Consider the following 26,729-nt stretch of genomic DNA (forward strand, 5'->3'; position numbering starts at 1 on the left):
ACCAAATTCAGTAAGTCTTTTTGAGATATGGCAGACACAATCAAAAGACATCCACCAAAACCAAATTGCATCGTCCTATTGTATCTACTAAACATATCTTCAGCAGGCTTATTATATCAACTCCATTTCCAGCGCCAAATTTTCCATGAAAGCTTGAATGCCGTAATCCAGTTTTAGCTTCGAATTGTTTTAGTCCTGCCACAGGGATACAACATTCGCTAGAGACTTACTAAGTGTGCCAGAGATTGAACATCTCTATATGTTATCCTGATGCCAAACCTCAAATAAAAGTAATGGGTCTCGTTTGTGATCAATTTAACGTGTTCCACGTGTATACGTGTAAAGATCAATAGAAGTCTTGTTTTTAAAATGACTGTAGTTCCTATAAAAGGAATGAGATTCATTCAGTAACTGTCTTATGTGGCCCTCAGTCGTTAAATTTGATTGTGTGCTAACAGTCTCGTCATGCAAAAACACAATTTTTATTATTACCATCATCCATCCAATTCTGCAGAAAGTGGACCGTTTCGCTATGTTTAAAATTGATTGTTTTGAAATTAACTCCAATCTTTAAACTTCTTGTAATCTGCGACGATTTCTAAAAAAAAATGTTAATTCACTTTCCGCCTCCTGTATCCATTGCTATTTCTAGACGATGAACCACCACGTTTCAACATCTGTCCCGGCAATGTAGTCAACACCACTGACCCTGGAATGAATTCATCCGTCCTATATTGGCAAGAGCCTGTAGTCACGGATAATGTTAGAGTTGTCACCAACGGTAGTTCCCACAGCCCTGGTGATATCTTTCCTCTTGGGAGCACCAATGTCACTTACAATGTCAGTGACGGCGCTGGGAACACCAACAACTGCTCATTCGTCGTGCTTGTAGAAGGTGAGTTTGCGTGGCCAGGTGCTTTTAATATTCAAAGTTGAACGAAGGAGTTGACTGGAGTGGGATTTGAACCTGCGAGCTTATGATTGCCATTTCAGTGCTCTACCAACAATTTATCAGAAAGTTATATAAGTTTTGGGTTTCCAAAGACAGATGTCCATTTAGCGCTGCCCACTGCGCAGTGGCAACTACGCATTGGCTTCTCCACTGCTGCATTGTACGTAATTGAACGCATGTCAAACTTTTGTTTGACTTTTTGCTTTACACAGCTGTGATTGGTTAAAAAAATGATTGGGGTGGGATTTAATAACTGGGCCTATTCTTTAACTGATAACGATTGCAAAAATTTCATTATTAATTGTAAGTTACACTTTTTGTATGTCTCATATAGTATGAAGTAGTTCCAAGTTTTGACATTAAACAAAAGGTTCCATGTACGTGTCGTTTATATAACCTCTACATCAAAACCAAATTATGACGGTATCTGATATCCATAACATATACTTTCATAGAATGCGTCTTTGAAAAAAGCAATTGTTTCGGGTTTGCCCTTTTTGGGGTCACCCTGTAGAACATTTTATCCTTTAAGCAACATATTTGTCTTGTTTTCGGTGATCTACTGATTCTCATTTTGTTGGTTCAAGATTACCGTCTCTGTTTTAAAACTTGTTTTCAGATGACGAACCTCCTGAGTTACTGTGTCCAATTTATGTGGTCAACAGCACGGATCCTGGTCAGAATTCCTCTGTTGTCTTCTGGGAAGATCCCATGTTCACTGACAATGTTGGTGTCGTTAGAAATGAAAGCTCTCATAGTCCAGGCGACATGTTCCCCTTGGGGAACACCACCGTTACCTACACAGTCAGTGACAGCGCTGGGAACATGGCCAACTGCTCATTTCTTGTTAATATTGAAGGTAAGCTTCTGGTGGGTTAGCATATGTCTCATGAAGTAGACACCTCTAACCGGGGGAGAGGGGGTGGTGGGCTTGGGCTTTGGATTGTGTCCCAGATAATGGCAGCCACTCCAGGTAACCGTTAAAATTGTATAGCTGAAAATTGGTCTATATAGCTGAAATGTTGCTCTTTGGGAAAAAACGCACGTCACCGGTATATTATAGAGCGCAATATGTGTGTTTGGTTTCGGGCATATGTGTGTTTTTTTCCCCGCAAAGTGAGTCAGGCAGGGAAGCCGCCTCCATCCCCCTCGAAGCGAGCGAGGTGAATTTGGCTTCGCCCTTTGAAGTAGGCGTTTGCCATGTGAAGCCGGTGAGGTGAAGCACTTGGTGCTAAGTCATTGAATGACATTGAGAACCTTTTCTTTTTAAATCCTCTCCAACAAAAGACAACACCAAGGGCGGCTCCAGGGGGGGGGGGGGGGGCCGAAAATGTGACATCGCAATAAAGGCAGGCAATGAGTACACTACCATCTTTTCCTCAAAAAACATTGGTTAAAGTGGTCAGAAATTGCCTCAGATCGCACCACAGAGCATCTCGGATCCAAAAAAATTCGGGGACCTTAAGCGGGCCCCGAACCCCACGCCGTAATTTTTTAGACCCACTTTTTTGGGGGACCAAAATTCTTTTTGGCCCCCCAAAAAATTGTGTTCTGGATCCGCCCTTGGACAGCACCAAGGCCCTCGGTTTCGGTGCCAAATTGAAATTTGTCAGTATTAGAACATGTTCATTCAAGCCTTGAAATTGTGTAGCTCTTTAGTCCCTTTAAAGCAAAGACATTTTTAAATTTATTCCTTAGAAGCACTTGCAGTAGGTTTTTCTTTTTACCTACATGTAGAACTATTCCAGAGTAAAGTATGGTACTACTTGAAATACATGTATTTCAATATTTCTGAAACTAATTCTCTCTGCTAAGCCTATTGTCAGAAAGATTAAATTCATATAGAAGTTACAAATATATTTTCATAAACAATTTTGTTTATCCCCACTTAACAGACAAAGAAGCTCCCATGTTTATCAGTTGTCCGGCCGATTCATTCAACACCACAGCACCCAGCCAGAATTCAACTGCCGTCTACTGGCGGGAACCTTCTTTCTCAGACAATGTCGGCATCACAAGTAACGTCAACACTCACAGTCCAGGGGACGTGTTTATATTCGGGAACACTACTGTCACTTACACTATCAGCGATGAAGCTGGAAACATGAACAATTGCTCTTTCGTTGTGACTGTTGAGGGTAAGTAACATTTGACCATTCTGTGTAAAAAAAAAGGGCAAACGTTCTGCAGTCCATTTCACGGAAAGTTTTACTCAACGGACGTAACTCCACTTCAGTGGTGGAGCAAGATCATATTTTTTCTAGATGTGGAAAAGGGCACTCGCCTCAAATCCAAAAGGGTTGAGGGTCGTTATGGATCTTGTCATTGCTCATCAAGGTTGATGGAACTCACAGCTTTGTGTTTGAAGTCACCAAAAATTGCTATTTTACCTGTGACAGAATATTTGGAGTTATTTTGATTGATATTTCATCGTGTTCTTGTCAGACATTGAAGATCCAACCGTGTCCAATTGTCCAACCGACCGAGTCAACGGTACTGATCCTAGCCTGAGTTCATCCCTCGTCTACTGGCAAGAGCCGATTTTCTTTGACAATGTGGCTGTTGCTGGTGACGAAAACACACACGATCCAGGAGATGTGTTTCTTTTGGGGAACACCACTGTTACCTACACTGCCACTGACGGCTCTGGAAACAGAGGCAATTGCTCATTTGTCGTCACTGTTGAAGGTAAGATGGTGATCAATTTGAATCGTTAAAAAAAATCAACAGTTACCTGTTGATTCCTAAATATCTGGGGCAGTTTAGATCCATGAATCTTACGAAAATATGACGTCATGTCAATAAAAAAAATTGTCATTTGTTTGTAGATACCGAGGCTCCACTTTTCAGCAGCTGCTCGAGCATCACAGTTGCAGTGGATCCCGGACAAGCCACATCTACACTGCAGTGGATGTTACCTGAAGCCTCTGATAACGTAGCTGTGACAATGAACAGCTCCACCTACCAACCTGATGACAGTCTACCCTTGGGGAGGACGCCAGTGGCATACATTGTTTACGATGCTGCTGGGAATAATGCCACCTGCAATTTCGATATAACTGTTGAAGGTAACAAACAGCAATCTTAATAATCATAGTTCAATTTGTGTCTTCAAATTAGTGATGTATAAGTGGGAGGTGTGGTGGGGTTGAGCCACCAAGGCCTGTACCGTATGTGCTGCCCAACAATATTTTTGGGAATTGAAGCAAATTAAAACAGAGGAGATTATTTATCGAAACGAAATGAGTAACCTCCACAATGCACTCTAGAAATATGAGACTTCTTAAGTTACCCCCTCCTTGATAAGTGTACCTCACTTACGCCAGTGCTTTCAATCGCTGTTTTATGTTATGAATGCCGAAAACAAGAGCAAATCTTTGACAAATTAAAAGAAACCTGCAAACTGAAAGAACAGCACAGCTCAAGTCGTCAAAGTTTGTAGCAATTTTTGGGTGTGCTTGATTTGTTTTATACAGACAATGAGATGCCTAACATTACCTACTGCCCCATGGACGTCACTCTGAACACTACTCGAGGCCAATCAACAGCAGTCTACACAATGCCCGCGCCTGTCTGCCAGGACAACGCAGGGTCTGTAACTCTGACAGCATCCAAGTCTGATGAAGAATACAGCATTGGCGACACTCCTGTCACTATCGCCTGCCTTGACGAGGCGGGAAATATTGACGTCTGCGATTTTACAGTCACTGTTCTAGGTAAATAGTTTACCAGGCGGGAAATATTGGCGTCTGCGATTTTACAGTCACTGTTCTAGGTAATTACCAGGCGGGAAATATTGACATCTGCGATTTTACAGTCACTGTTCTAGGTAAATAGTTTACCAGACGGGAAATATTGGCGTCTGCGATTTTACAGTCACTGTTCTAGGTAAATAGTTTACCAGGCGGGAAATATTGACATCTGCGATTTTACAGTCACTGTTCTAGGTAAATAGTTTTGTCGTTAAATAAACCAAGGCAAACCGGATAAAGCTTGTCCCAAACTATGCGAAAATATAGTCCATTGATTCCGAATGGCTAAAAAAGTTTATAAGCTGTAGTGGTATATAACGTGATGAAAAGAGACAATCCAGTTTTGCCATTTGCATGAAGATTTGACCTATTGTCTACCAATGTATCAGGGAAGTACTATGTACAAGAAACAATTGGTGCGAGACTAATTCACATGTTGTATGCTGCATGACCCACGTGGATAGGAAGCCTTGTATATATAGTGGTCCTCAGTAAGCCAGTACACAAATAGCCAGTACACAAATATCACATGGTTTGAGGTTGGACAGTCAATACTTGCCCCCTGAGTTATTGGAAAGTGACTGTCAACTTACAATACCGAGGGGAGCTAATATCGACTGTCTACATCCGAAATAACCCTTGTTGTATTCAGTTGCCGGTTTTTTCCGTTCAATGTGCACCTTTAACAAAATCTTCAGAGAAACTTGTCCAGCTCACCAAAGGAATATTGTTGCTCAACTTCACTAGTACAGTTCGTTTGCAATACAGCTGTAAATGGTACGGGAAAGTAAATGGACCAGTAAAAGTTGGGCTCTCGATCATGAATGTATGTGATATAGGAATGTAATTTGCGAATGACGATCAGTCAGTGAGATAGGCAACACATTTTGTTCAATCAGTCATGAGTCAGTTAGTCAACCAGGTCCCGGGCCTCTTTTGCATGGAATGTAATTTGCGAATGACGATCAGTCAGTGAGATAGGCAACACATTTTGTTCAATCAGTCATGAGTCAGTTAGTCAACCAGGTCCCTCTTTTGCATTGTAGATGTGGAGTTGCCACGACTGTCAATGTGCCCTGATGACATAGAAGCCTTTGCAGATCCAGGCATGAATGCAACCATCACGTGGACCCCGCCCACAGCACAAGACAACTCTGGAGCTGTAGACGTCACTTCCAATTACAGTCCTTTGGACAGGTTTATGAATGGCACATACCTTGTGATCTACACAGCCACAGATCTGTCTAGCAATGCAGTCAGTTGTAACTTTACCATTACTGTGTATCGTAAGTATCACTTGCAGGGAAAATAAATTGTTAATCCTCCGTCCCACTTTTTTGTTTCTTTTATAATACTTCCAAAATGTTATTTATAGAAGGAACGTTTTAATGTTATATCCCATGACATGATCACTTAGACTAAACTCTTTCCATAAGTCCAAGAATCTCCTCAGTCATCAACATTTATAAATTGGTGAAAAGTACATGCTGATATGGCTCCAATAGGAACCTTTAGCTAAAAAAACTGCTCGGTTACTTTCTCTGGATTAAAAAGTATCACAATCCGGAGATTTTTTTATAAACCGTCACAAAATTGATGGATTCTTTAATTAAGTGTTAATGAAACAAATGAGTTTTCTAATACAGTAACTAAAATGGCAACACCTTATAACGATCAGCAGCATCATTTTGTTTTTAGGCCTGCGCATTTGATTAAATACATTGCACCCAATATCTCATTAGCTGAGTTAACTTTGAAGAGGTGACTCTTTTGTGCTGAATAACATGAAGATCTAGGCCAAAATATATCCCATTTGTTTTCAAACAGCAAGTGACAACTTAGCTCCAATGGCCGTCAGCTGTCCCAATGACACCATCATACCCGCAGATCCTGGCGTAAATTTTACCGTTGTCACATGGCCACCCGTTGTTATCAGTGACAATGTTGGTGTGACATCTCAGGACGTGTCACATCCCAACGGGTCGACGTTCTACATTGGATCTGTGATGGTTAGTTACATTGCTTCAGATCTTGCCGGTAACACAGCGAGTTGTAACTTCACTGTGACTGTCGAAGGTAAGATTATAAGAAGGCCTGAGAGGGAGCGTAAGCTGTTGAAATTGCAGCCCCAAGAATTTCTCAATATACCATGTTACAGAGATGCTTGCTAAATTTCACGAAAATGTGTGTGCCTTATTTCAAAACTAGACTGGTTTTTTTTTTCAATGATATCCAACATGGAAGCTACTGATCTCGTCCAAAAGGCAGGGAAAATCTAATGCTCTACCTTTAGACACCTTACTTATCCTGTAATTTTTAAGGGTACATTTTGATAAAGTTTTAACAAAATTACTGCAAGATTACAGGATAACTAGACATCCAGAAGTGGGGAATTTGGTTTGCCTGCTATTTCAATGTCTAACACATATATCTTTTAATTGCTCATGCTTAGATACCGAACCACCCGTGATCACCAATTGTTCAGGCGACATCGTGGCATTCACCGCACCAAACTCTAACGGAGCCAGCGTCACTTGGGACGATCCTAAAGTCATTGAGAATGACGTCTACTCCATCATGCAGACTCCCTCCCCTGGTCATTTATACCTGGCTGGAAATACAACGGTCATTTATTTTGTCCGCGATCGCAGTGGTCTGAATGACACTTGCGAGTTCCTCGTCACAGTTCTAGGTAGTCTTAAATTGTTCACTCAAAATCTGACATGATATTAATCGGGAGTGATTTTGGCAGTCCAAAGCGAAAAACGTGTTTGGCTGTTTTGGCTGTTTGCCATTATTTGAGTGTTTTGGCAACTCAGTTATAAAGTTAATAATGCATAAATTACTGTTGCATATTCAATTTGCATATTCAATTTGCAGTGGTGTTTTTCTTTTAGTTATTCTCCTGCTGGAAAAAAAATGGCTGTTGTCGGGGGGGGGGGGCACATATACAAAATCATCACCCGGCCGTGGAAAAAACGAAATGTAAGCGGCTGTGCACTGTAAAAACAATGGCAAAATGGTTGATATGTAGACCAACGTTGGTCAACATATCAACAAGTTAAACGCTTGGACAAAATTCTTCCCAATAGTTGGACTATTTCTATTTCAAACCATCGTTGTGTAAAATTACATTGTCCAACAGTGTTTTACCCGTTATTTTTTACAGTATGTGTGTATGGGAGGGGGGCATGCCTATACCCCCTCCCATAGCGCTGCCATTGAGACATATATATCTTTCAATGTGAAATTTATACATTAATGCAGATAAAGTACTGAATTCTCTCATTTATATACAAATATTGTGCATTACAACCGAAAAATACCGGTTTGTCAATTGCTACAAACATGATACTATATAATTCTGGTAAATCTAGATGTATTAAGAAATCAGAGAATTATTTTATGTCAGAATTATTTTATAACTTCAACAAAAAAGTAGATTAATTCCATGCTGAAAAAACTGAACTTGCCTTCTCTTTTCCTAGACAATCAACCTCCAGTTTTCAGAGATTGTCCCTCTAATATGATGATACCCACGGATGCTGGTTCTGCCAATGCTACTATCTTCATGATGCAACCAGAAGCCGATGACAATGTTGGCATCATCAGTATCACTAACAGCACAGCTCCTGGGACAGTTGTAGACCTTGGCGAGACTCTATCGGTTGTATACGTTGCTTACGATGCTGCAGGGTTTAACGACACCTGCCAGTTTGAAATCACTGTCGTAGGTGGGTACAGAAAATGTATTGAATAAAGATACTTGTTATGTTATTATTTCCTTTAGGTCAACTGGATTGCTCAAGATAAATATGTGTACCTTCTTAAAATGAAGTAAACAATATTAATTTTGTCAAATACATAAACCACAAAGTGAAACTGACTGGGTGCATATTTCGTCCAAAGTCATATCCTCTCCGAGTGATTCCCTCTTGTCATTTCCCAGGTTTGCAACATTGCTAATGTTGCTAGCATCGTGACTTCGGGCGCGATCCCTGGCTACATGGCATGTACGGGTTGATGGATTCTGACTAGCGCCCTTAAACAAAGACATTAACAAAATAAGGAACTGGCAACATAGTTGGTAGAGCAACGGATTGGCATCCAGAGGCCCCATGTTCGAACCTTGCTCCAGTCAATTTCTTTACTCAAGTTTAAAAACCAACAAGATTAATCAATAATATAAATCAAAATGAGATTTGTTGAAAATAAGATTCGTTACTCGCTTCTACTGCAATATCTTTGGTTTCTCTCCAAATGTCTGACAGAAACGGTCAGTCAGTCAGTTAACCAATCAATCAATCTTTATTGTTATCTGTCTATAGACGAAGAAGACCCCATGATTCTCAATTGTCTTGGAGATGTCGTCATCAATACAACATTAGGTACATCCCGCGCTCAGGCATTCTGGAATGAACCCACTGCTACCGACAACTCTGGCTCAGTCACTGTAACTGCAACCAACAGACCAGGCGATGTATTTGAAATCGGATCAACGGATAATACCTACATTCTTTGGACGGAGCTGGCAACGTCGACTCTTGCACATTCCGCATTATTGTTGAAGGTGTGTATAGACCGTACCTTTCGCTTCATTTTACCACACTGTAGCAGATCCAAGCATGCGTTTCAATCTCTTATGGATTTGGCATGTTTAGTAATTTTCCATGAAATGGCCAATGTGTAGCCAAATAGTCCTTTGGTGGTCTTGCATCCGAATATTTTCAAATTACAATCAACAGAATGAGTTGCAGTTAACAAAATCAATCCCAGAAAAACCATAAGTGGATAAACAAATCGCAGTAAATTTCAACTCTGTTCAGGTACTTTGTTAGAACCTATATGCTGTTTTGCCGTTTGTTCACAATCACTGTTTATCAGTGAAATTTTCAGTTGAAGTTTTTGAGGAAAAAAACCTGCAGGATCAAATTGGGAAGCTTTCAGGACTTGCTCGTATGAGATTATTTTATATCGTAATGTATTCAGCAAGTTGTCCCAAAAAAATTGAAAAAGCATGAGTTGTGTGATACTCGATCTGTGTTATGTTGCTTTCAGATTTGGAAGATCCAACGTTAACGATGTGCCCAATGGATGTAGACATCTTTACGCCCCCGGGCACAAACATATCCGTTACATGGACTCAGCCAACAGCCGCGGACAATTCCGGTAGTGTAAACCTGTCTTCAAACTACAGCCCAGGAGATAGGTTTGTGAATGGCACGTACATCGTGACCTACACGGCTGCCGATGCATCTGGTAATACTGTCAACTGTTCCTTCATCGTCAGAGTGAATTGTAAGTGAGATTATATTTCAAAATATTTGTCTTAATGAAGGAACACCTTTTGTAATAAGAATAATTATGTCGTGCTTATAAAGAGCTCCATACCAAAAAACTGAAACTTCACTATTACCCCCGTTCATCAGACCATGAGACAATTTTTCCTGCAGCGGCTCGCCATCCGCGCAATCTGGTCTCTACCTTCACAGGTACCCATTAATACTCCTTGGTGGAGATAGGATATTGCAGTAAAGTGTCTTGCCCAAGAGCACAAGCACCATGTTCCCAAACTGGGTTCAAACAAATAAACCATGGCACGAGTTAATTAAGACGGTAACCATTGGACAATGGCGCTCCACTTCAGCAAGATTTGAACAGCTGTAACCCCTGGAAAGCCATTCTGCCAAAATAACTCTGAATATGTCCGTACCAATATAGGCTCGTTGGGTGCTAGTCAGAAACTATAGATCTCATAGATTCTGGCTGTAAGTACTGCTAACAGCCTCCACACCTGGGAAATGGGGTTCATGAATTAATGATAACGCTTTTGACTAAGAAGTTTCTTTGAAATGTTCGAAATTTACCTTTCAGAGTCTCATTATGCAATTCTGTCATATTTTGATTGTTGAAAGTATGTTTTGGAAAGTGTTGATAAGATGTTGAGGTTAGTAATAATTAGTAACATTTTGCTGTGTCACCATATGACAAATATTTCTGGTATGTTATATGTGGTTCTGAGGAGAACTTTTGTGTACTGAATGGTTCGAAAAGTAATATCTCTTATCTACTGTGTGCGCACTCGTGGTTCTTGCTCCTGTAAGATTTGATATTCTCAATACTCTTACAGGAATTCCCAATTTAACAAGTCAAGCATGCATTTACGCCTGTATAATGTTTTTCTTATTGTGTTTTTTTAAGCCACGGATACGGAACCACCAATGATCATCTGCCCTTCAGATGTGACAGTTCCCGCTGACAATGGTACCAATTCGACAGTTGTGACATGGCCCCCACCACCATACATGGACAACAACAGAGTAGTATCCGTCAGCGTCTCAAAGGAAAACGGAAGTTTGTTCTACATTGGAACTGAGGTTGTGGAGTACGTAGCCTACGACGTAGTAGGCAACAATGATACCTGTAGCTTCAGGGTCACAGTTACAGGTAATGAAAATAACTTAATTCTTCAGGCATGCAACTTTTCCTCGGAGCAGCTGATTTTCCTCGTTTTTCACTTCGCATTGATGCCATTCAAAATTGAAAAACACTGTATTAAGTCTAGCAAAGGTTGGAATTTCCTCTTTTTTTACTTCCAAGATTCTCACCAAGGAGAAATGATAATGAGAAATACTTAAAAGAAAATTAAATTGTTCAATCGTAACCAAACTGATCCAACAATCCCTTGGTTTTTTTTTTAGCAGGGAAGACTTCCCTGAATCCTTCAAAATCCTCCCTCATGCGGGAACTTTGTTGAATATTGGACTTCAATTGACCAAGCACTTTGTAAAATCCAGTATAAATTTGGCAGAGCTGTACTTGTACCGTTTCCAATTATGCATAATCCTTTAAAAGTTTCAGGAGGATTGATCTGAAGCATATATGCTATTAGGATCTAGGAGGATAAATCTGAAGCATTTATATGCGTGGAGTAAGCTTATGACTTGTTACTCGCTAGCCTTTGGACAACACTGAGTACAGAGAGGTTGATGAAATGATATTGGTATTAGGGCAAAACCACAAATTGAACATGCACATTTCTGTTGCGTTTACTTTGAGATCGTTAACATGATTCTTTGGCCCTGATTTCCTGATATTGTTACTCCTTTTTATGTCAATGTCATTACAAATTGAAAAACACTGTACAAAGTCTTGTGTGGTTTGCATTTTCCTGTGTTTTTTGGGTGCATTCCCAGTTGCATGGCTGGTAGACACTTGTTTATTGTCCCCAAAATATGCAAGTCTATTTTATGCCAGATTTATTTTTTACCATACACATTTTATGAAGTTTGGGCACGAATCGCAGCACATGTATACTGTTTGCAAGAAAAGTAAATATGTTACAGTGTTGGGTCTGGAAAGTGGCCTTCAATGTTGGCAAAGTTTTTTGGGTTGGTAAGAAACCCGGCCAAGTATAGGTATTGCAATGCAGAGATAACTTACATTTTTGTTCTTCTAAATACTTGTTCCCCAACAGATATGCAAGATCCAGTTGTAGTGAACTGTCCCGTCAATGTAAATCAAACAACCGATGTAGGCCAAGCCTTTGCGACAGTCTCATGGATCGAGCCAACGATTACCGACAATTCTGGGTCCATTGACATTGATCGTTCTCACCCATCGCCATCAGCATTCCCAGTTGGGACAACCGAAGTGGTCTACTTAGCATCCGACAACTCATCCAACTCTGTAATGTGTGCCTTTAACGTCACAGTCACTGGTACGTTTCTGGTCAATGTTAATTTTCTGTCCAAAAGATTCTTCACATTTTCCACCACATGTAAATGCCGGTTTCTATTTCACGTAAATTTCAGTGCTAAACTGAATTGATTAGGAAAACAGCAAATGTTTAGCAGCATTATTTAGCAAATGTCGTGCTGAAACTTCAAATGAAATGTTGGCGTCATGAAATGTTTGCTTCCATGTGAAGTATGAAATGACCTTAGCTGTTCCTGGAACTTGGAAATCATGAAAAAACTGATAAAAATTCACTTTATGGTACTGCATATTGCTGTAGTTGCTTGTAAAAAGTGAATAGTAATAGATAAAGTGGAAATTTGTCTCTAGTAATGGTGAGCCCACAATTAAACCCAATAGTGCTTTATGTGGATAAATGCATCAATGTGGATAAATGCTACCTATTTGCAGACTTGTATGGCTCGTGACTTAGATTCGGACTCCGACTCGAGTCTTATTTTCCGTGACTCGAGCTCAGACTCGAGTAACGATGACGAATGACTCCGACTTGGACTCGACCCTGCGGAATCAGACTTGGATTCGGACTCGACATGCTTGACTCAGGACTCAACCTGCGAAATCTCTCGTTTTTTTCCGTCAATATAATTACCAATTATTTTGACAAAGTCCAAGCAAGGAGTTGTCCGGTTTATTTTACTAAAGGTACCAAACCTGCTAAATAAAAAATTCCGTGTTGTATATTTTATTATTTGACCTTGGTTTTTATTATCTAGATAACGAGAGCCCGATGTTTGATTGTCCTTCGGACCTCACCAACTCCACTTTGCCCGGCCGGTTTGTAGGCACTTTCTCCATTGCCGTCACGGCAACTGATAACGTCAATGTGACGTTCTCCAACTCCACTCACCAGCCCGGTGACGAGCTTGCAGTCGGTACTACTCATGTTGAGTACTACGCTCAGGACGAGGCAGGCAATGAGGCAATCTGCCGCTTCACTGTAACAATTAAAGGTATGAACGTAAGCCTCAATAGTTTCAATTTTAAATATTTTCAGTTCTTAATGATGAAGAGGTTGTTTTCAAAATGTGATCAACGTCATTTTGTTACCTTTTGGAATCCCACCCCCTTCTGGCTGCCCAAGTCAGTTTCGACTAAGCTCTGTTATATATTGAAACGGATTTTAAGAACACAATTTCACTTTTGAACATAAAGCATTTGAGAATAAACTCTTCACATTGTCATTGCACTATAAGTGATGTGAAGGCTTGTAATGGCATAAACACGGTGTACTCAGTGTTCAGGTCTATAATCAAGTCCCATTGGAGTAAGCTTATGACTTGTTACTCGCTAGCCTTTGTACAACACTGAGTACACAGTGGTTTATGAAATTATATCGGTAAGGGCAAAACCACAAATTGAACATGCATCTCTCTCTTTGAGATCGTTAACACGTTTGGTTGGCCCTAAATGGTGTCCATGAAGTTTACATTAAATTATGATGTTTAAGTAAACACTTTCCTAATTAATTGCAGATGACGAGAAACCCCAGATTCTAAACTGTTCGTCAGACGTGTATGCCAACACGAGTCGGGGTTCCGACATGGCGATTCTGGAGTGGGCTCAGCCTGAAGCAATGGACAATTCTGGCATGGTGACTCTGACTAGCGACAGAAATGTCAACGGCATGTATCCAATCGGAGGCACCGTCGTCAACTACAATGCATTAGACTCATCCGGCAACTTTGAAACCTGCCAGCTAACTATTCATGTCTATGGTGAGTTGATATGGGTATAGTTAATGTGTGGTAATTTATTTTTTGCACTTCTCGATGGCGATTTGACGAAGTTAAGAAACGCTCAATACCGGTATTTTAAGCAATTTGAGATGTTTTGATATTCTTTCATTTCATGATTTATCAAATGTTAAGACGCAAAATTGTACCGTTCGTATAAAATAATGCTAATTGCACCAAGTGGTAAGTGTGCAGCAACTCAGTTTTTCATGTTGATAATCTGGATTCGTCTATGGGGAGAAATGCATACTAAAACGCAATTTGAAAATGTTTTCCAACTTGCATTGAACTGGCCTATTTTCTCAAAACTCAGTTTGCTGCTGTGTGGGTTGTCACTTAATTCATCAAATCGTTGTTTGTCTACAATGGTTTCCACTGTAGGCGTAACAATGTGATCGCAGGAAGATTTTTGTAATTATCATGTTTAAAGTGTTTCAAATCAAAACTCATATTCGTTAAGTTAGCCTACGTTTTAGTTACTGTCACTGCTTGATTCTTCTTGTTTTAGACATGGAAGACCCAATGATAACTTGCCCCAGAAATATTGAGGTCTTCGCGGACAATGGCACCACCATTCGCCTCAACTGGACGCTACCGACAGCCAGTGATAATTCTGGCAGATTGACCCTGAACATTACCCATCAGCTGAACTCGGAGTTCCCGGTCGGTACCACCGATATCACGGTCGCAGCCACTGACCCATCTGGAAATTCAGCCAACTGTACATTCAGTGCCATTGTCTATCGTAAGTATGTGTTAGTCATTGGTTAGCATCAACATTTTAATTCAAGCTGTGACTGGTGAAGTTACTGAACTGCAAATTTCCACACTGAAATTGAACACAATCAGATCTGGAATTGCCACCATCCTTTGTGCATCTTTTTTGTCGACTGATGTAGGTCATGCAGTGGTAGATGTAATGTAAATTTGGTGTGATTTTTAGAAAGACATCAGGGATGTAGTCAAATCCATCAGAAGTCTAGTCACAAGTAAATTTCACAAGTCCAGTCACAAGTAAGAGTGGATGAAATGTAACAAAGGAATGCCTTCGTCAAAGCTCATTTGAATAGCTTGCGAGTTGAATTGGGACTGGACGCCTTCAAGTCTGCGCTAAGGGATCAATCAGTGATATAAACCACATACATCACTTTTTTACTCTGCACATCTGTACATACTGCACCTGCTCGCATTCACACACACGCCACAGTGCGATTATACTCCATCTTTTGAGGACTGCACTCCATGGAAGGAAGGAAGGAAGGAAGGAAGGAAGGAAGGACTTGTGATGGACTTGCAGGGACTTGTGAGGCATTCCTGAAAGCCATTGGTGGCATTTTGTGGGAATGAAATTGCAATTTGTATAAAGTTTGAACTAAGTCACTGGGCTTGGGAAAAGGTTTGACATTTTTTTATTTGCAGAAAAAGTGTAATAGGGGATCTTGATTCTTACCAAGCCATGCTTGGTTTAAAGTAAAACTGAGCTTCTCAAAAAAATGACGAATTTACTTCAACAGTGTTTCTTGTACATTGCACTAATTTCTTTGGAATGGCTTTTACCCTAAAAATGGTGAAAAGATCTCGTCCATCGAGCGACGAAAAATTATGAAACTCGGTAGCTGCATAGAACACCTTATCATAAACATATCCAAGAAATGTTATAACTATAGGTCAAAGGGTTTTGGAATTATGGCTAATTAAATATTCAAATGCCTGAATGGTAATTCTGCTCTGTGTACACTATACGTATATTGCTGCGCGGTAACCCGTGGTCCGATTTTTATGTTTTTGGTATCAAAAGATGCGCAAGGCTCGAGGCTAAAACGTCATAATAGCTCGGGTCGCAATTTCTTTTTCAAAGCTATCGCGGGAATAGTCGAGGGGGTGGGGCGTATTCCGCTCCCCCCGCACCTTTAGGGTTAAAGAGTCAGCATCGGATGTAGCATAAGCATTGCACTTAATTTGTTGATAAAACTATTATTTTGTTTTACATTTCTCCGACTCGCAGCAAACGACAGCGACATGCCAATGATCATATGCCCTCCAGACGTCTCAGGGCCCTACTGATCAGGGAGTGAATTCAACAAACTTGACTTGGATCGCTCCTCAGTACCGAGACAATCAGGAGATTGTGGTGTTTGATGTCAGTCACCAGAACGGCAGCCGTTTCTACCTTGGTACCACCTTCGTCACCTATTTCATCGCTGATCGTGCAGGGAATAATGCCTCTTGCAGTTTTAGGGTACACGTTGTAGGTAAGCGGATAAAGCTTCAGAACTTCCATACAGAGTGTATACTGACAGTAAAAGGTTTATCAAATACTAATCATAAAGAAAACGAAAATGCTTCCTTTCAGTGTCAATAAGGAGTTCAGGTTGGCGATTGTCTTTAAGTTTTACTGCTAGGTATATCTATGCACAATTTTTGTCTGCAGAAATCAAATATGTTACTTCGTGGGTACATTTAAAGTTATTAAATTTTGCCATGATAATGAATTTCCTTCAGATACAGAAAAGCCGGTCTTTTTGGACTGTGCCAATGATGTCTTCATCTCGAACGGGTCCCGAGTCTTTAATTGGACCCAGCCGACCGTGGTTGATAATTCTGGAGGATCTGTTAATGTCACCAGCAACTATCCATCTGGAGTGCAATTCCTGCTTGGTGACAAGGTCGTTCTTTTCACTGCCGAGGATGAAAGCGGAAACCGTGCCACTTGCAATTTCACAGTATTTGTTGAAGGTAATTAAATCCTGCTGTTTATATTGATGAGCCACTGTAGTTGAGTCTTAATTGATCAGTTGCAGGTCTGCTTGTTTACTTGAATAAAAAGCATTTTAATAATAACAGTTTGATGTCAAGATTTTACATGATGCCAGTCTTCAAAATGTCAACTAATATCTGGATTGTATGTTCTTTTCCAACTTCGTGACAACTTTGACATATTTAGCGAGTCATTGGGTAAATGGTTAAAATAGTTTGTGTCAAAACTGGTAAAACAAACAAGATTCCAGCTCAAGTCCAGACTTGAGCCTATTTTTCCATTCTTAGACTCAAGCCAACTTCAAGAACTTGATTGTCCAGGTTTCGGACTCGTACTCGATAAAACTGGACTCTACTACAACACTGAGCTTCGACCTTTACGCTTCCTGGAATTCCAAATGTTTGTCGTCTTATTTGCCATTTTACAAACTCGTCTTTTGTTTTAAATAATCAAGATAGTAGATACCCTCCAGTAGTCCAAAGCAAGACTTTTTAGCTTGCTGGCAGTTGTCCACAGCAAACAGTCGCTTGTCCGATGTCCCACTGTAATCTCACCTTTTGAATTACTTTGTTTTCCTAACAAAAATTCTGAGCAGACTTGGAACCTCCAGTGTTCTCAAGCTGTCCCAATGGCATTGAGCTGTACCTGTACAATGACAGTACCAATGCATCGGCAACCTGGACTGAACCGAGCGCTTCTGATAATTCAGGCAACTTCACTCTTGAGCAGCAGTTCTTTCCCGGAGATGCGTTTTCGTTTGGCATCACTGAAGTCGTTATCAATGCTACAGATGAAGCAGGCAACACAATGGCATGTGTTTTTAACGTCACTGTCTCTGGTGAGTTCGTTAATCTCATAACCATACACTCAACCATGAACTCAACCAAAGTCCAGAAATCTTCCAAGGCCATCGACTTAGATTTGGCTCAAAGACAATTCTGGCAGTACCTTTTTATGAATTATGAACACCTGCAAAATGTTAGGTGTCAACTCCTAAGGGTTTCTGAGATACGGCCGTCCAACGATAGGGTGCCACGCACACTTTTTGTACTCACGAGTCGCGAACGTTAATTTATAGGGTTTGAGAGGCCAATATATTGGAAATGAATCAGGAATTTGTACTGAAATTGCTACTCGCGGTGAACTAGCACCAGGGTTTCATGCAGAATCTGCCATCAGACTAACTTGGCTTATCATTTCTCATTTCAGAGTTATTGGCCCCTCAAATATTAATCTTGTCATCCGCGAAAATCTAACATTCAATTTTCAAGGGGCTCCTGATGTCAGCCCAGGATCTGTTGCAGATATTTCATGATGCTGCATTCCTTTTATTTGTGGACAAGTCCGTCTGCAATAGGAAGAATGACTACATTTAAGTCGGTCACCGTGGAACCTCTGGTCGAGTTCATATGGGATGACATATCATATTTTGTTGAATGTTAATTTTCTGTTCATCATTACCTGTTGTATAATACCACTCTAACACTGTTAAAGGCCTGTAGCAGGACAGGTAGTGGTTTTCCTGTGAAAGCAAAAGGGTCGGCTTAAACTAATATTGTCACATGAATAATATGTTAATAATTTATTTTCTCAACACTTCCCATGTCAGATCTGTCACCTCCTGTCATTGTCGGTTGCCCAGGAAACGTGAGCACCAACACCGATCCTAGTAAGCCGACAGCCAATGTCTCATGGTCGGTAGTCATGGCCCAGGACAACATTGAAGTGGCATCTGTGATTCCTAGCCAGGAATCGGGGACTGCATTCCCGGTTGGTATGACCCAGGTGATCTATACTGCCACAGACACATCGGGGAACACTGATGAAGACAACTGCAGCTTCTATGTTCAAGTGACAGGTACAAGTTGCATCGCCATCTCTAATGTCTGAGCATGCTGACGCTCTTACTTAAAGATTAACTGTCTGTGCAATTTTCGACTTTCAGCCCGAAAAAAGAAGATTTTTTTTGTTAAATTGCTACCAGTATTTTACTAGCTGTACCAAAGTGTTAACATTTTGTGGGAGACGTATGGAAAAAGTTCACCCACGTTTAGTTATGGAATAATTACTGTAGAAGTTCTAAAATAATTGCAGCACACGTTGTGTCGATCCCTCCCACTGGGGTTTTCAAAAGTGATCACAAAGTCCCATAATTATATTGTTTTGTGCACTGAGTCGGTACATTGTTGCACACATTGATGTAGCCCTTGTGAGTGGTCACACAGTACATTTACCGTTCATTCTGCGATCCGGGAGTCCGTAGCATGCATGTAATATGTCTGCTGGTCAGCAATTTCCTGTACAAAGTGAAATTATAAGAACCGTAAGACTAAGAGTAACACTGCTACTTTGTGATAAATGTTTGGTTTCTCTTGACAGATAATGAGACCCCAATGTTTGTGGATTGTCCCGGTGACATGACGTTCCCCACAGACCCTGGTATCGATGAAGCTTCTGTCAGTTGGGCCGTTCCAACAGCCGTTGACAATGTCAACGTGACTGTCTTTGAAGCGTCCCACCAGCCTAATGACAATTTCTCACTGGGTACGAGGGATGTGATGTACAGGGTCGCCGACAGTGCAGGCAACAACAACACGTGCACTTTTACTATTACAATAAACGGTGAGAATATGTGGTTATATTTATGTAAGATCATAAAATACAGTTTTTGTTAAACCAATAACATAGGCAGTGAGCAATACCTTTTCTAGACCTCATATGAATGATTATATGTGAGGGCGGCGACGGCAGAACAGTTTTGAAAGTGGTCGGATGAAGCAAAGCACCACTGGTGCCGGCCGGCCGTTGCAAGTTTGCAAAGTGGGGGGGGGGGGGGTGTTTCGGTGAATGATGAGAAGCTTCATCTTTAAATGGTTTTAAATGATCTCCGGCAGACCCTGATTCCAAAAATTTAATTCACTTGAAGCTGACCATTGACTCAAAAATAGTTATGTTTTCATTAACTTGGGATACTGCACGTGTTCATTATTACTTCAGTTTTGTCGCTGAAAATTGAAACAGCTGACAAAAATGAAGTCTTTAAACAGCACTGAAATTGCAGAACCAAGATGTCAGAATGTGATGTTCCTTTTCTCCCTCTCAGATGAGGAGGGTCCAGTCTTCCAAAACTGTCCAGACAACGTTACCGTGGAGACTGACCCAGGAAGTGATATGGCTATCGTCACGTGGGATGCACTGGTTGCCATTGACAACGGCGGTGCAGCGGTATCGCCGACCAGCAACAGTCGGTCGGGTGATTCCTTTAGCATTGGTTCCACAACGGTGTCGTACGTCGTGGCAGATCCCAACAACAATATTGGAAGATGTGAATTTGAGGTCATAGTGGTTGGTGAGTTTACTATTGGCCCGTTGTGGTCCAGTGTTGACTTTGCATTGATCTTGCGAGGTCCCTAGAATGACAAAAGAGGCAAAATGTCGAGTACAATCACTTTTGCCTTCACCGTACAGAAAATGTTGACGGCACTGTTGACTAACTTAATTAAGCCACACAATTGTAGGCATCTACATTTTCACTGATGTAGTAATCAAAACAGAACATCCATTAATATGTTTTAAAAACATTTTTAATGGCCTGTTTTTCATTTGTCTTGCCTTCTCAAAAACTTCTTTCTGGCGTGATAAATGCTTTTGTTAATTTCAGTTTTTGCAATGCCAAAATATTATTGTTTTAGGCTTGTTTGAAGTTCTGGCAATTTTACAATGAGGATTGCAAGTTTGTTTGTTTGCTGCCATTTGAAATGAGTTTTTACTGTTATGGAAATGGTGACTGTATATCAGATGTCATGGGAGAATTGTAAAACTGAATTAACAGTGATGGGATCTGATTACTTCAACTGTTTTGTGATGGAAGGTTCAAGATCTGAAATTGGAGTGGATTTAAGGAAGTGGACACCATTTGCAAAAAGAATATTTTTGCCGATTCTAGAAACAACAATACAATAACTCTGAAGCAGGTTATTATCAATAACTTTACGAAATGTTAGCTCAGTATATATCATACTTTTGAGAAAACATTAAAAAGGCATCTTCCTTTTTTTCGACGCAAAGAATAAGTTTCCATTGAAAGTGCGATGACGGTAATTCCTCTGGAAAATGTCTTGAAAATCACAGCATACTATAGGCGTTCTTATTTCACAGGATGCTTTATCCTATTACTTCCAATCAAGTAGGATATTTCATGACTTTGTCCCACTTTATTTTTGAATGTTTGCAAAAAAAGCTACTCTTTAAATGTATCAAGAAGGTGTCTTTTCCCACTCTCGAGTGTTTCCTTTCGTTTGATGACAGACAAGGAGCTCCCCGAGTTCTCCATCTGCCCCTCTGACGTGGAAGTGATCGCCACGAGAGCAAATAACACATCATTTGCCAACTGGACAGACCCCGTTGCCACCGATAACTCTGGATCCGTCAACGTCTCGTTGCCGTCCCGAATGCCTGCACAGTTTCCAATTGGGAGAAGCCCTGTTGTCTACACGGCAACCGATCCATCTGGAAACTCAGCAAATTGTTCATTCAACATAATTGTCTTTTGTGAGTATCAGTCCTTATCACATAAAGTTATTTTCCTACCCCTTCCCCTCCCCACCCCGAACAGTTTAGCAATCCGATATTTCATCTTAAATCTATAGTTGACCATCTACATTTAGCATAATCCTTCTGTTCCAAGACATTGTATGAGTAAATAAATAAACATATCTCAAGTAGCATCGAATTTCTTCCCGAAAATCTTATGAAGAGTCTATTGAGCTCCACATTTGCAGATTGCCGTGGGCCAATGGTTACAGTATCCAACTCACGTACAGGGGTATATGGGTTTGAATCCTGACAGTGATCTGGGTGTTTGTGTTCCTGGGCAAGACACTTTACTTCAATTGCCTCTCTACACTCAGGAGTAAAATGGGAACCTGTGTGGGTAGAGAACAGATTATGTTGATCTCTGATCTCAAGCGGCTGCAGAAAAATTGATCTCAGTCATGACCTGATGGTTAGGGTCATAATTGTGAAGTGCTTTAAGACAGATGTCTAATTTTACAAGGCACCATTCTCAATATCAGCATCACATAACTATTTTTTTTTTAATCCTTTTACAGCCATGGACATGCTCATGATAGCCTGTCCAGCTGATGTGATCCTCTCATCCGACCCTGGTTTGAATAGTACCAGGATTTCATGGCCCGCACCGATCTATAACAGCAGCTTGCTGGCAGACCTTAGCAGCACCCATGCCAATAACAGCCGCTTTGAGGTGGGACAAACTGTGGTCGTTTACACCATTACAGACACTGATGGAAGAAATGCTAGTTGTGACTTCTTCGTAACTGTTACAGGTATGGACAAAATATGGTAATAGCTTTTAATGGAAGTCTGTGCTGAACCAGTAAATTGCACTGTATCTCCATATGACTGGATGCATGTGCGTGGATGTGGTGCGAAGTATGCGTGAGCGCTTTTGATTTGAATATGAACAAAACTGCAGAATGGGAAGCAGCCTAGCTGTGGGGGGGGGGGGGGGGGGGGGGAGAGAGTGAGGGGGCATGGCAATCGTCACCTTTCCAGTGCCGCCCCCCCACCTTGAAATTTGTAAGTTATATAAGTGACAATGATTAACAGATTTAACAGACATTGGGCGTCTCCTCCACCCGCCCCCTGTGACATCCAGCTCCGCCCCCCCCCCCTCCACTTATACCGCTGGGCATATGGGTACACTGCTGAAAGGTTTCTCAACTGCCGGTCAGAGTTCCTCTTATTTTTTTCTTTACCAATAAGGGGGTAGTTGTCCATTTCAAATATAAAAGCTGCTGTGATTGGTTGATAGATTAAAAAAGAAGCGGGAAAAAGTATGGATACATACGAAATTTGACAAACGATTTTGAGATATTTACATGTAATTTTGTTGTTTTTACTTATCTAATTCTCTTCCTCGGAGTCGAATTCTATCGCTATGACTGTTGATTCTCCTCTTTGAAGCGAAAATAAGCACGACAGTAGTTGCATTAACTGGTTTGGTGAAAATCTGCTGAAAGGCAGCGAACAATTTTCAGGTACTAATTGATGAAAATGTTCTTTTAAAAGTAGGATGTTATATTGCTGTCTGTGGTCGCCTGTATTAAACGAACATAAAAGTTGTTGTTATGGAATGCACGTGAACTGTTGTCGAGGAAGTTCTCCTGACCTGGGGAGGAGGTGACGTCACACTTTCTCAGCATGCAGAAACACATTTTTTGATAAAAATAAAAACAACGGAATGTTGGAAAAGAAAAGTAAAAAAGGTTTCTCAAAATAGGTCTCAAAACCTTTGTCACTTCTTTCAATTACTTGAATCGTTTTTGATGTACATGTATTAAGTTTTCAGTCATTGTATTGGTTGCCCATCTTTCTTGTCCCAAAGTTTAAATTTCATGTTAAAGATTTTAATTTCATTTTTAAAGCCTATTTTGGCATTAAGTTACTTGTAAATTGACTTTATAAAAGGTGACTGTTTGTATTTAATGAATTCAGGACACGCAGCCCCGTTCTTTACGTCTTGCCCGTCCAACGTTGTGACCAACACCACAATGGGACAAAGCTATGCTGTGGTTACATGGACTGTACCACAGGCCCAGGATGATGACAGCATACCTATTGTCATTGAGATGAATGGCTACACGCCAGGCAGGCAGTTCACTATGGGAATGTGGATGGTCACGTACGTGGCAACGGACTCCATCGGACAGACTGCAACTTGTGAATTCAACATCACTGTGCTAGGTACTTACTCAACTTGCGATATTGTTTTACCAAAACAATTGAACAATAAACCTTTCAATCCTTTTGGGGGCATTAGAAGAATGCTTTTGATTTATAAATGATTCATCACACATTAAAGCCAGTATATCCATGCTCCACTGAAAATTTCTACGAAATTAGTTTCTCCCTTACAAGGAATTGCAAAAGAAAAATGAATTTTTGAATGAAAGACCAAATTTCATTTTATTTATGTACTATGCACAAAAATTGTTACTCATGAATAATTTTGGACTTCATGCTAGAGATATATTGTGTTCATGCAGATTTTGGCAGCGACGTAACCAAGGGGGGCATGGGCGGGGAAGGCAAAATGAGGTTTTCATTGCTAAACTTGTATTGAGTGCCCCCTCCAGAAAATGAGGCCCCTGTCAGTGCCTCCCATACAATTTGAACCCACGTTACTTTGTGGAGTTTGGACCGGAACAGCACATTGAAAGTGCCCCACGGTCCATATGAAACATCTCTCTCTCTCTCTCTCAAAAGTCTGTTTTCTTTTACTTTTCAGATCAAGAAGATCCAGTGATCCAGGGCTGTCCTGCAGACATTAACAAGATCACCTTAGACAACGCCCCAATAATCATCATGTGGACTCCGCCCACAGCCAGAGACAATTCAGGAGAGTACACGCTCCTAGCCAACGACAACCACACGCCAGGAGAAACATTGAATGTTGGAACGTATGAGGTCGTCTATACAGTCACGGATCCCAGCGGAAACACAGCCCTTTGCCAATTTGAAATTGTTATCGAGAGTAAGTGATGCCTGTTCTTATTTTTGTGATGCCTATTTTTATTTTCATCTATGTAGGCTCGGACTATGGAAAATAGGAAATTGATTTGTTACCGTACTCATGATGACTTATGCAATTTCGGCAAGTCTTGAGGTATTTTGGTTCCTTACCGAGTTTATAATCTGGAGACTGCATTTCCAAGAATGAATTCAGCTGTGGGCCCACATTCAGCATTACTACCTGACAATTAAGATTCTGAGTCTGGATCAGGATCATTATACTCCGACAAAACGGCTGCCCGCATCACGCCATTACTTTGAAAATTGAACAATTTGATATTAAATTATGATATCATGTATAGGAAACCTTACTTCAGCTGTTTTCAATATAAGTACACTTGTGTCCAAAACATTGCAATTTTGACAGCAGATTTTATTCGAAAAGGCCGAGTAAGAAGGCAATGGTTTTGTATCGCGTGGATAGGCATGAGTGAATATTTTTTTTATTTATTGGAACAAAATCAAAATGAGATGTCTGTAATAACTGGTCTTTATGGCTATTATGCACAGCGTTGGACTGTTTTCAGAGTTCTTACGCACCACAAAGCCAAGTAGAAGCAGAAGGTCGTAAAGTCACACAGCAAAGCTATTACAACCAATTTCTGGCGGAATCCAATACCAATATGTAACTCATTGAACACTTGTATGCAATATTATGTGTGTATGACCGTGATTCTTAATGAGTTCGTATTTCTGCATCCAATGATCGATCCTGGAGGGTGTTGCGGCAGTTGCCAACAAAAACAATTGTGATTATTCATCATTGATTGAGAGTGTTGGCGACTTTGGCAGTGATTTCATCGTGTTTGATTGCTAACCAACCAAAGGGTCATCTGAACCAGTTTTATCTTACAACAACCAAGCCTCACCCCTGTTCCTGAGTTCCCAGAGCTATTAACGCCTGTCATGTTGGCGCTGGATGTCAGTATGTACAATGTGATTTTGTGGTTGTTTTCCCAGACGACGCCCCTCCAGAGTTCACCTCTTGTCCTCCTAGCACCTCGGTGTCCACCGATCCTGGCCAGTCCTACGCCACAGTCGGCTTCTCCTACCCCAGCCCCACTGATGATCGCAGCAACCCTTCGCTGTTTGGCAGTCACGCGCCTGGTCATCAGTTCCCAATCGGTGACACCACCATCACTTACACAGCCTACGACTCGGCTGGTCAGTCTGCAGAGTGTGTCTTTGTCATTACTGTCCAAGGTAAACGAAATATGTGTGACTTCGAAATATCCATTGATTCTGCCTCAAAGTCATTTTAGAGGGTCAAATTAAAAAAAAAATACCTATGGGGAGGGGCATCTTTGGAGAGCGTTGAGTGATCTACCTTAAAATAATTCCTACTAATGATGCCCCCTCTCACACTATGATATTTAATCTCACAGCGACAAAAACAATTGTTTAAAAGCATTGATGGCATGCCACTTTTGATTGTTACGATGTGTACCTTACAAAACATGGACTATGCTCGGCCTCATGAGGAAATTGTGATGTATATTCATAGATCGCGGCGACCCTGTCATCATTGGCTGTCCATCCGACCAAACCGTCTGTGTTCTGTCCACGACTGACGTAGCTGCCGTTTACTGGACACCTCCAACGGCAAACGACACAAGTAATTTTACCCTGACGTCTACTAAGGACCCTGGGGATACTTTTGAGTCTGGTTCCACCCGTGTCACGTACACAGCAACAGACGCTTTTGGTGACATGGACACTTGCTCTTTCTCCGTGATTGTGCAAGAAACACTCCGTAAGTTTGTCATTTCTGTCTTGGTAACAAATTCTGTTTCAAATGTTATTTTCGTACTAATTTCTAGATTTCTAGATACTTTAAAATTTTCTTTGACAAATTTGATTCGAAAAAGTTGTGATTACAGAACCACAAACAAAATAACCTTTTGATGAAAATTTAACTTTACTATTTTCTTTATTTGTTTTTTTCCCGTTCTATCTAACTGTATAATTGAGGAATAGAGATACATACTTTTGAAATTTCACATTTACATCGTGATCACCAGTCAAGCCTAATACTTGAATGAATAACAGTAAGATTGAAGATGGTATGAAACTGTGATTGAATGTAGTATTTATGCAGTGCGGACAACTATGCCTACTTAAAGATGTACAAAATTATTCTATGAAGAACATAGAGAATTAAGAAAAAATGTTTTCTGACT

The 26,729-nt window shown here is 40.7% G+C and overlaps 1 protein-coding gene across 1 annotated transcript in view; it reads left to right on the forward strand.

The window, feature by feature from the left end:
* LOC119741184 overlaps positions 1-26,729 on the forward strand; it is a 69,808-nt gene that overhangs the window by 33,406 nt on the left and 9,673 nt on the right. The window contains 31 exon segments of the mRNA XM_038216899.1: positions 653-895; positions 1,572-1,811; positions 2,848-3,090; positions 3,398-3,640; positions 3,781-4,020; positions 4,429-4,668; positions 5,751-5,990; positions 6,532-6,780; positions 7,157-7,396; positions 8,193-8,438; positions 9,033-9,215; positions 9,218-9,274; positions 9,763-10,002; positions 10,906-11,151; positions 12,182-12,424; positions 13,176-13,412; positions 13,935-14,177; positions 14,704-14,940; positions 16,201-16,254; positions 16,256-16,447; positions 16,698-16,931; positions 17,549-17,791; positions 18,563-18,811; positions 19,333-19,575; positions 20,057-20,302; positions 21,262-21,504; positions 22,065-22,301; positions 23,473-23,721; positions 24,266-24,511; positions 25,510-25,752; positions 26,054-26,302. Of these exon segments, the coding sequence (XP_038072827.1) occupies positions 653-895; positions 1,572-1,811; positions 2,848-3,090; positions 3,398-3,640; positions 3,781-4,020; positions 4,429-4,668; positions 5,751-5,990; positions 6,532-6,780; positions 7,157-7,396; positions 8,193-8,438; positions 9,033-9,215; positions 9,218-9,274; positions 9,763-10,002; positions 10,906-11,151; positions 12,182-12,424; positions 13,176-13,412; positions 13,935-14,177; positions 14,704-14,940; positions 16,201-16,254; positions 16,256-16,447; positions 16,698-16,931; positions 17,549-17,791; positions 18,563-18,811; positions 19,333-19,575; positions 20,057-20,302; positions 21,262-21,504; positions 22,065-22,301; positions 23,473-23,721; positions 24,266-24,511; positions 25,510-25,752; positions 26,054-26,302 (7,038 nt within the window).

The sequence above is a fragment of the Patiria miniata genome, unplaced genomic scaffold (assembly GCF_015706575.1).
Source record: "Patiria miniata isolate m_02_andy unplaced genomic scaffold, ASM1570657v1 HiC_scaffold_5, whole genome shotgun sequence".
In the NCBI taxonomy this organism is placed as follows: domain Eukaryota; kingdom Metazoa; phylum Echinodermata; class Asteroidea; order Valvatida; family Asterinidae; genus Patiria; species Patiria miniata.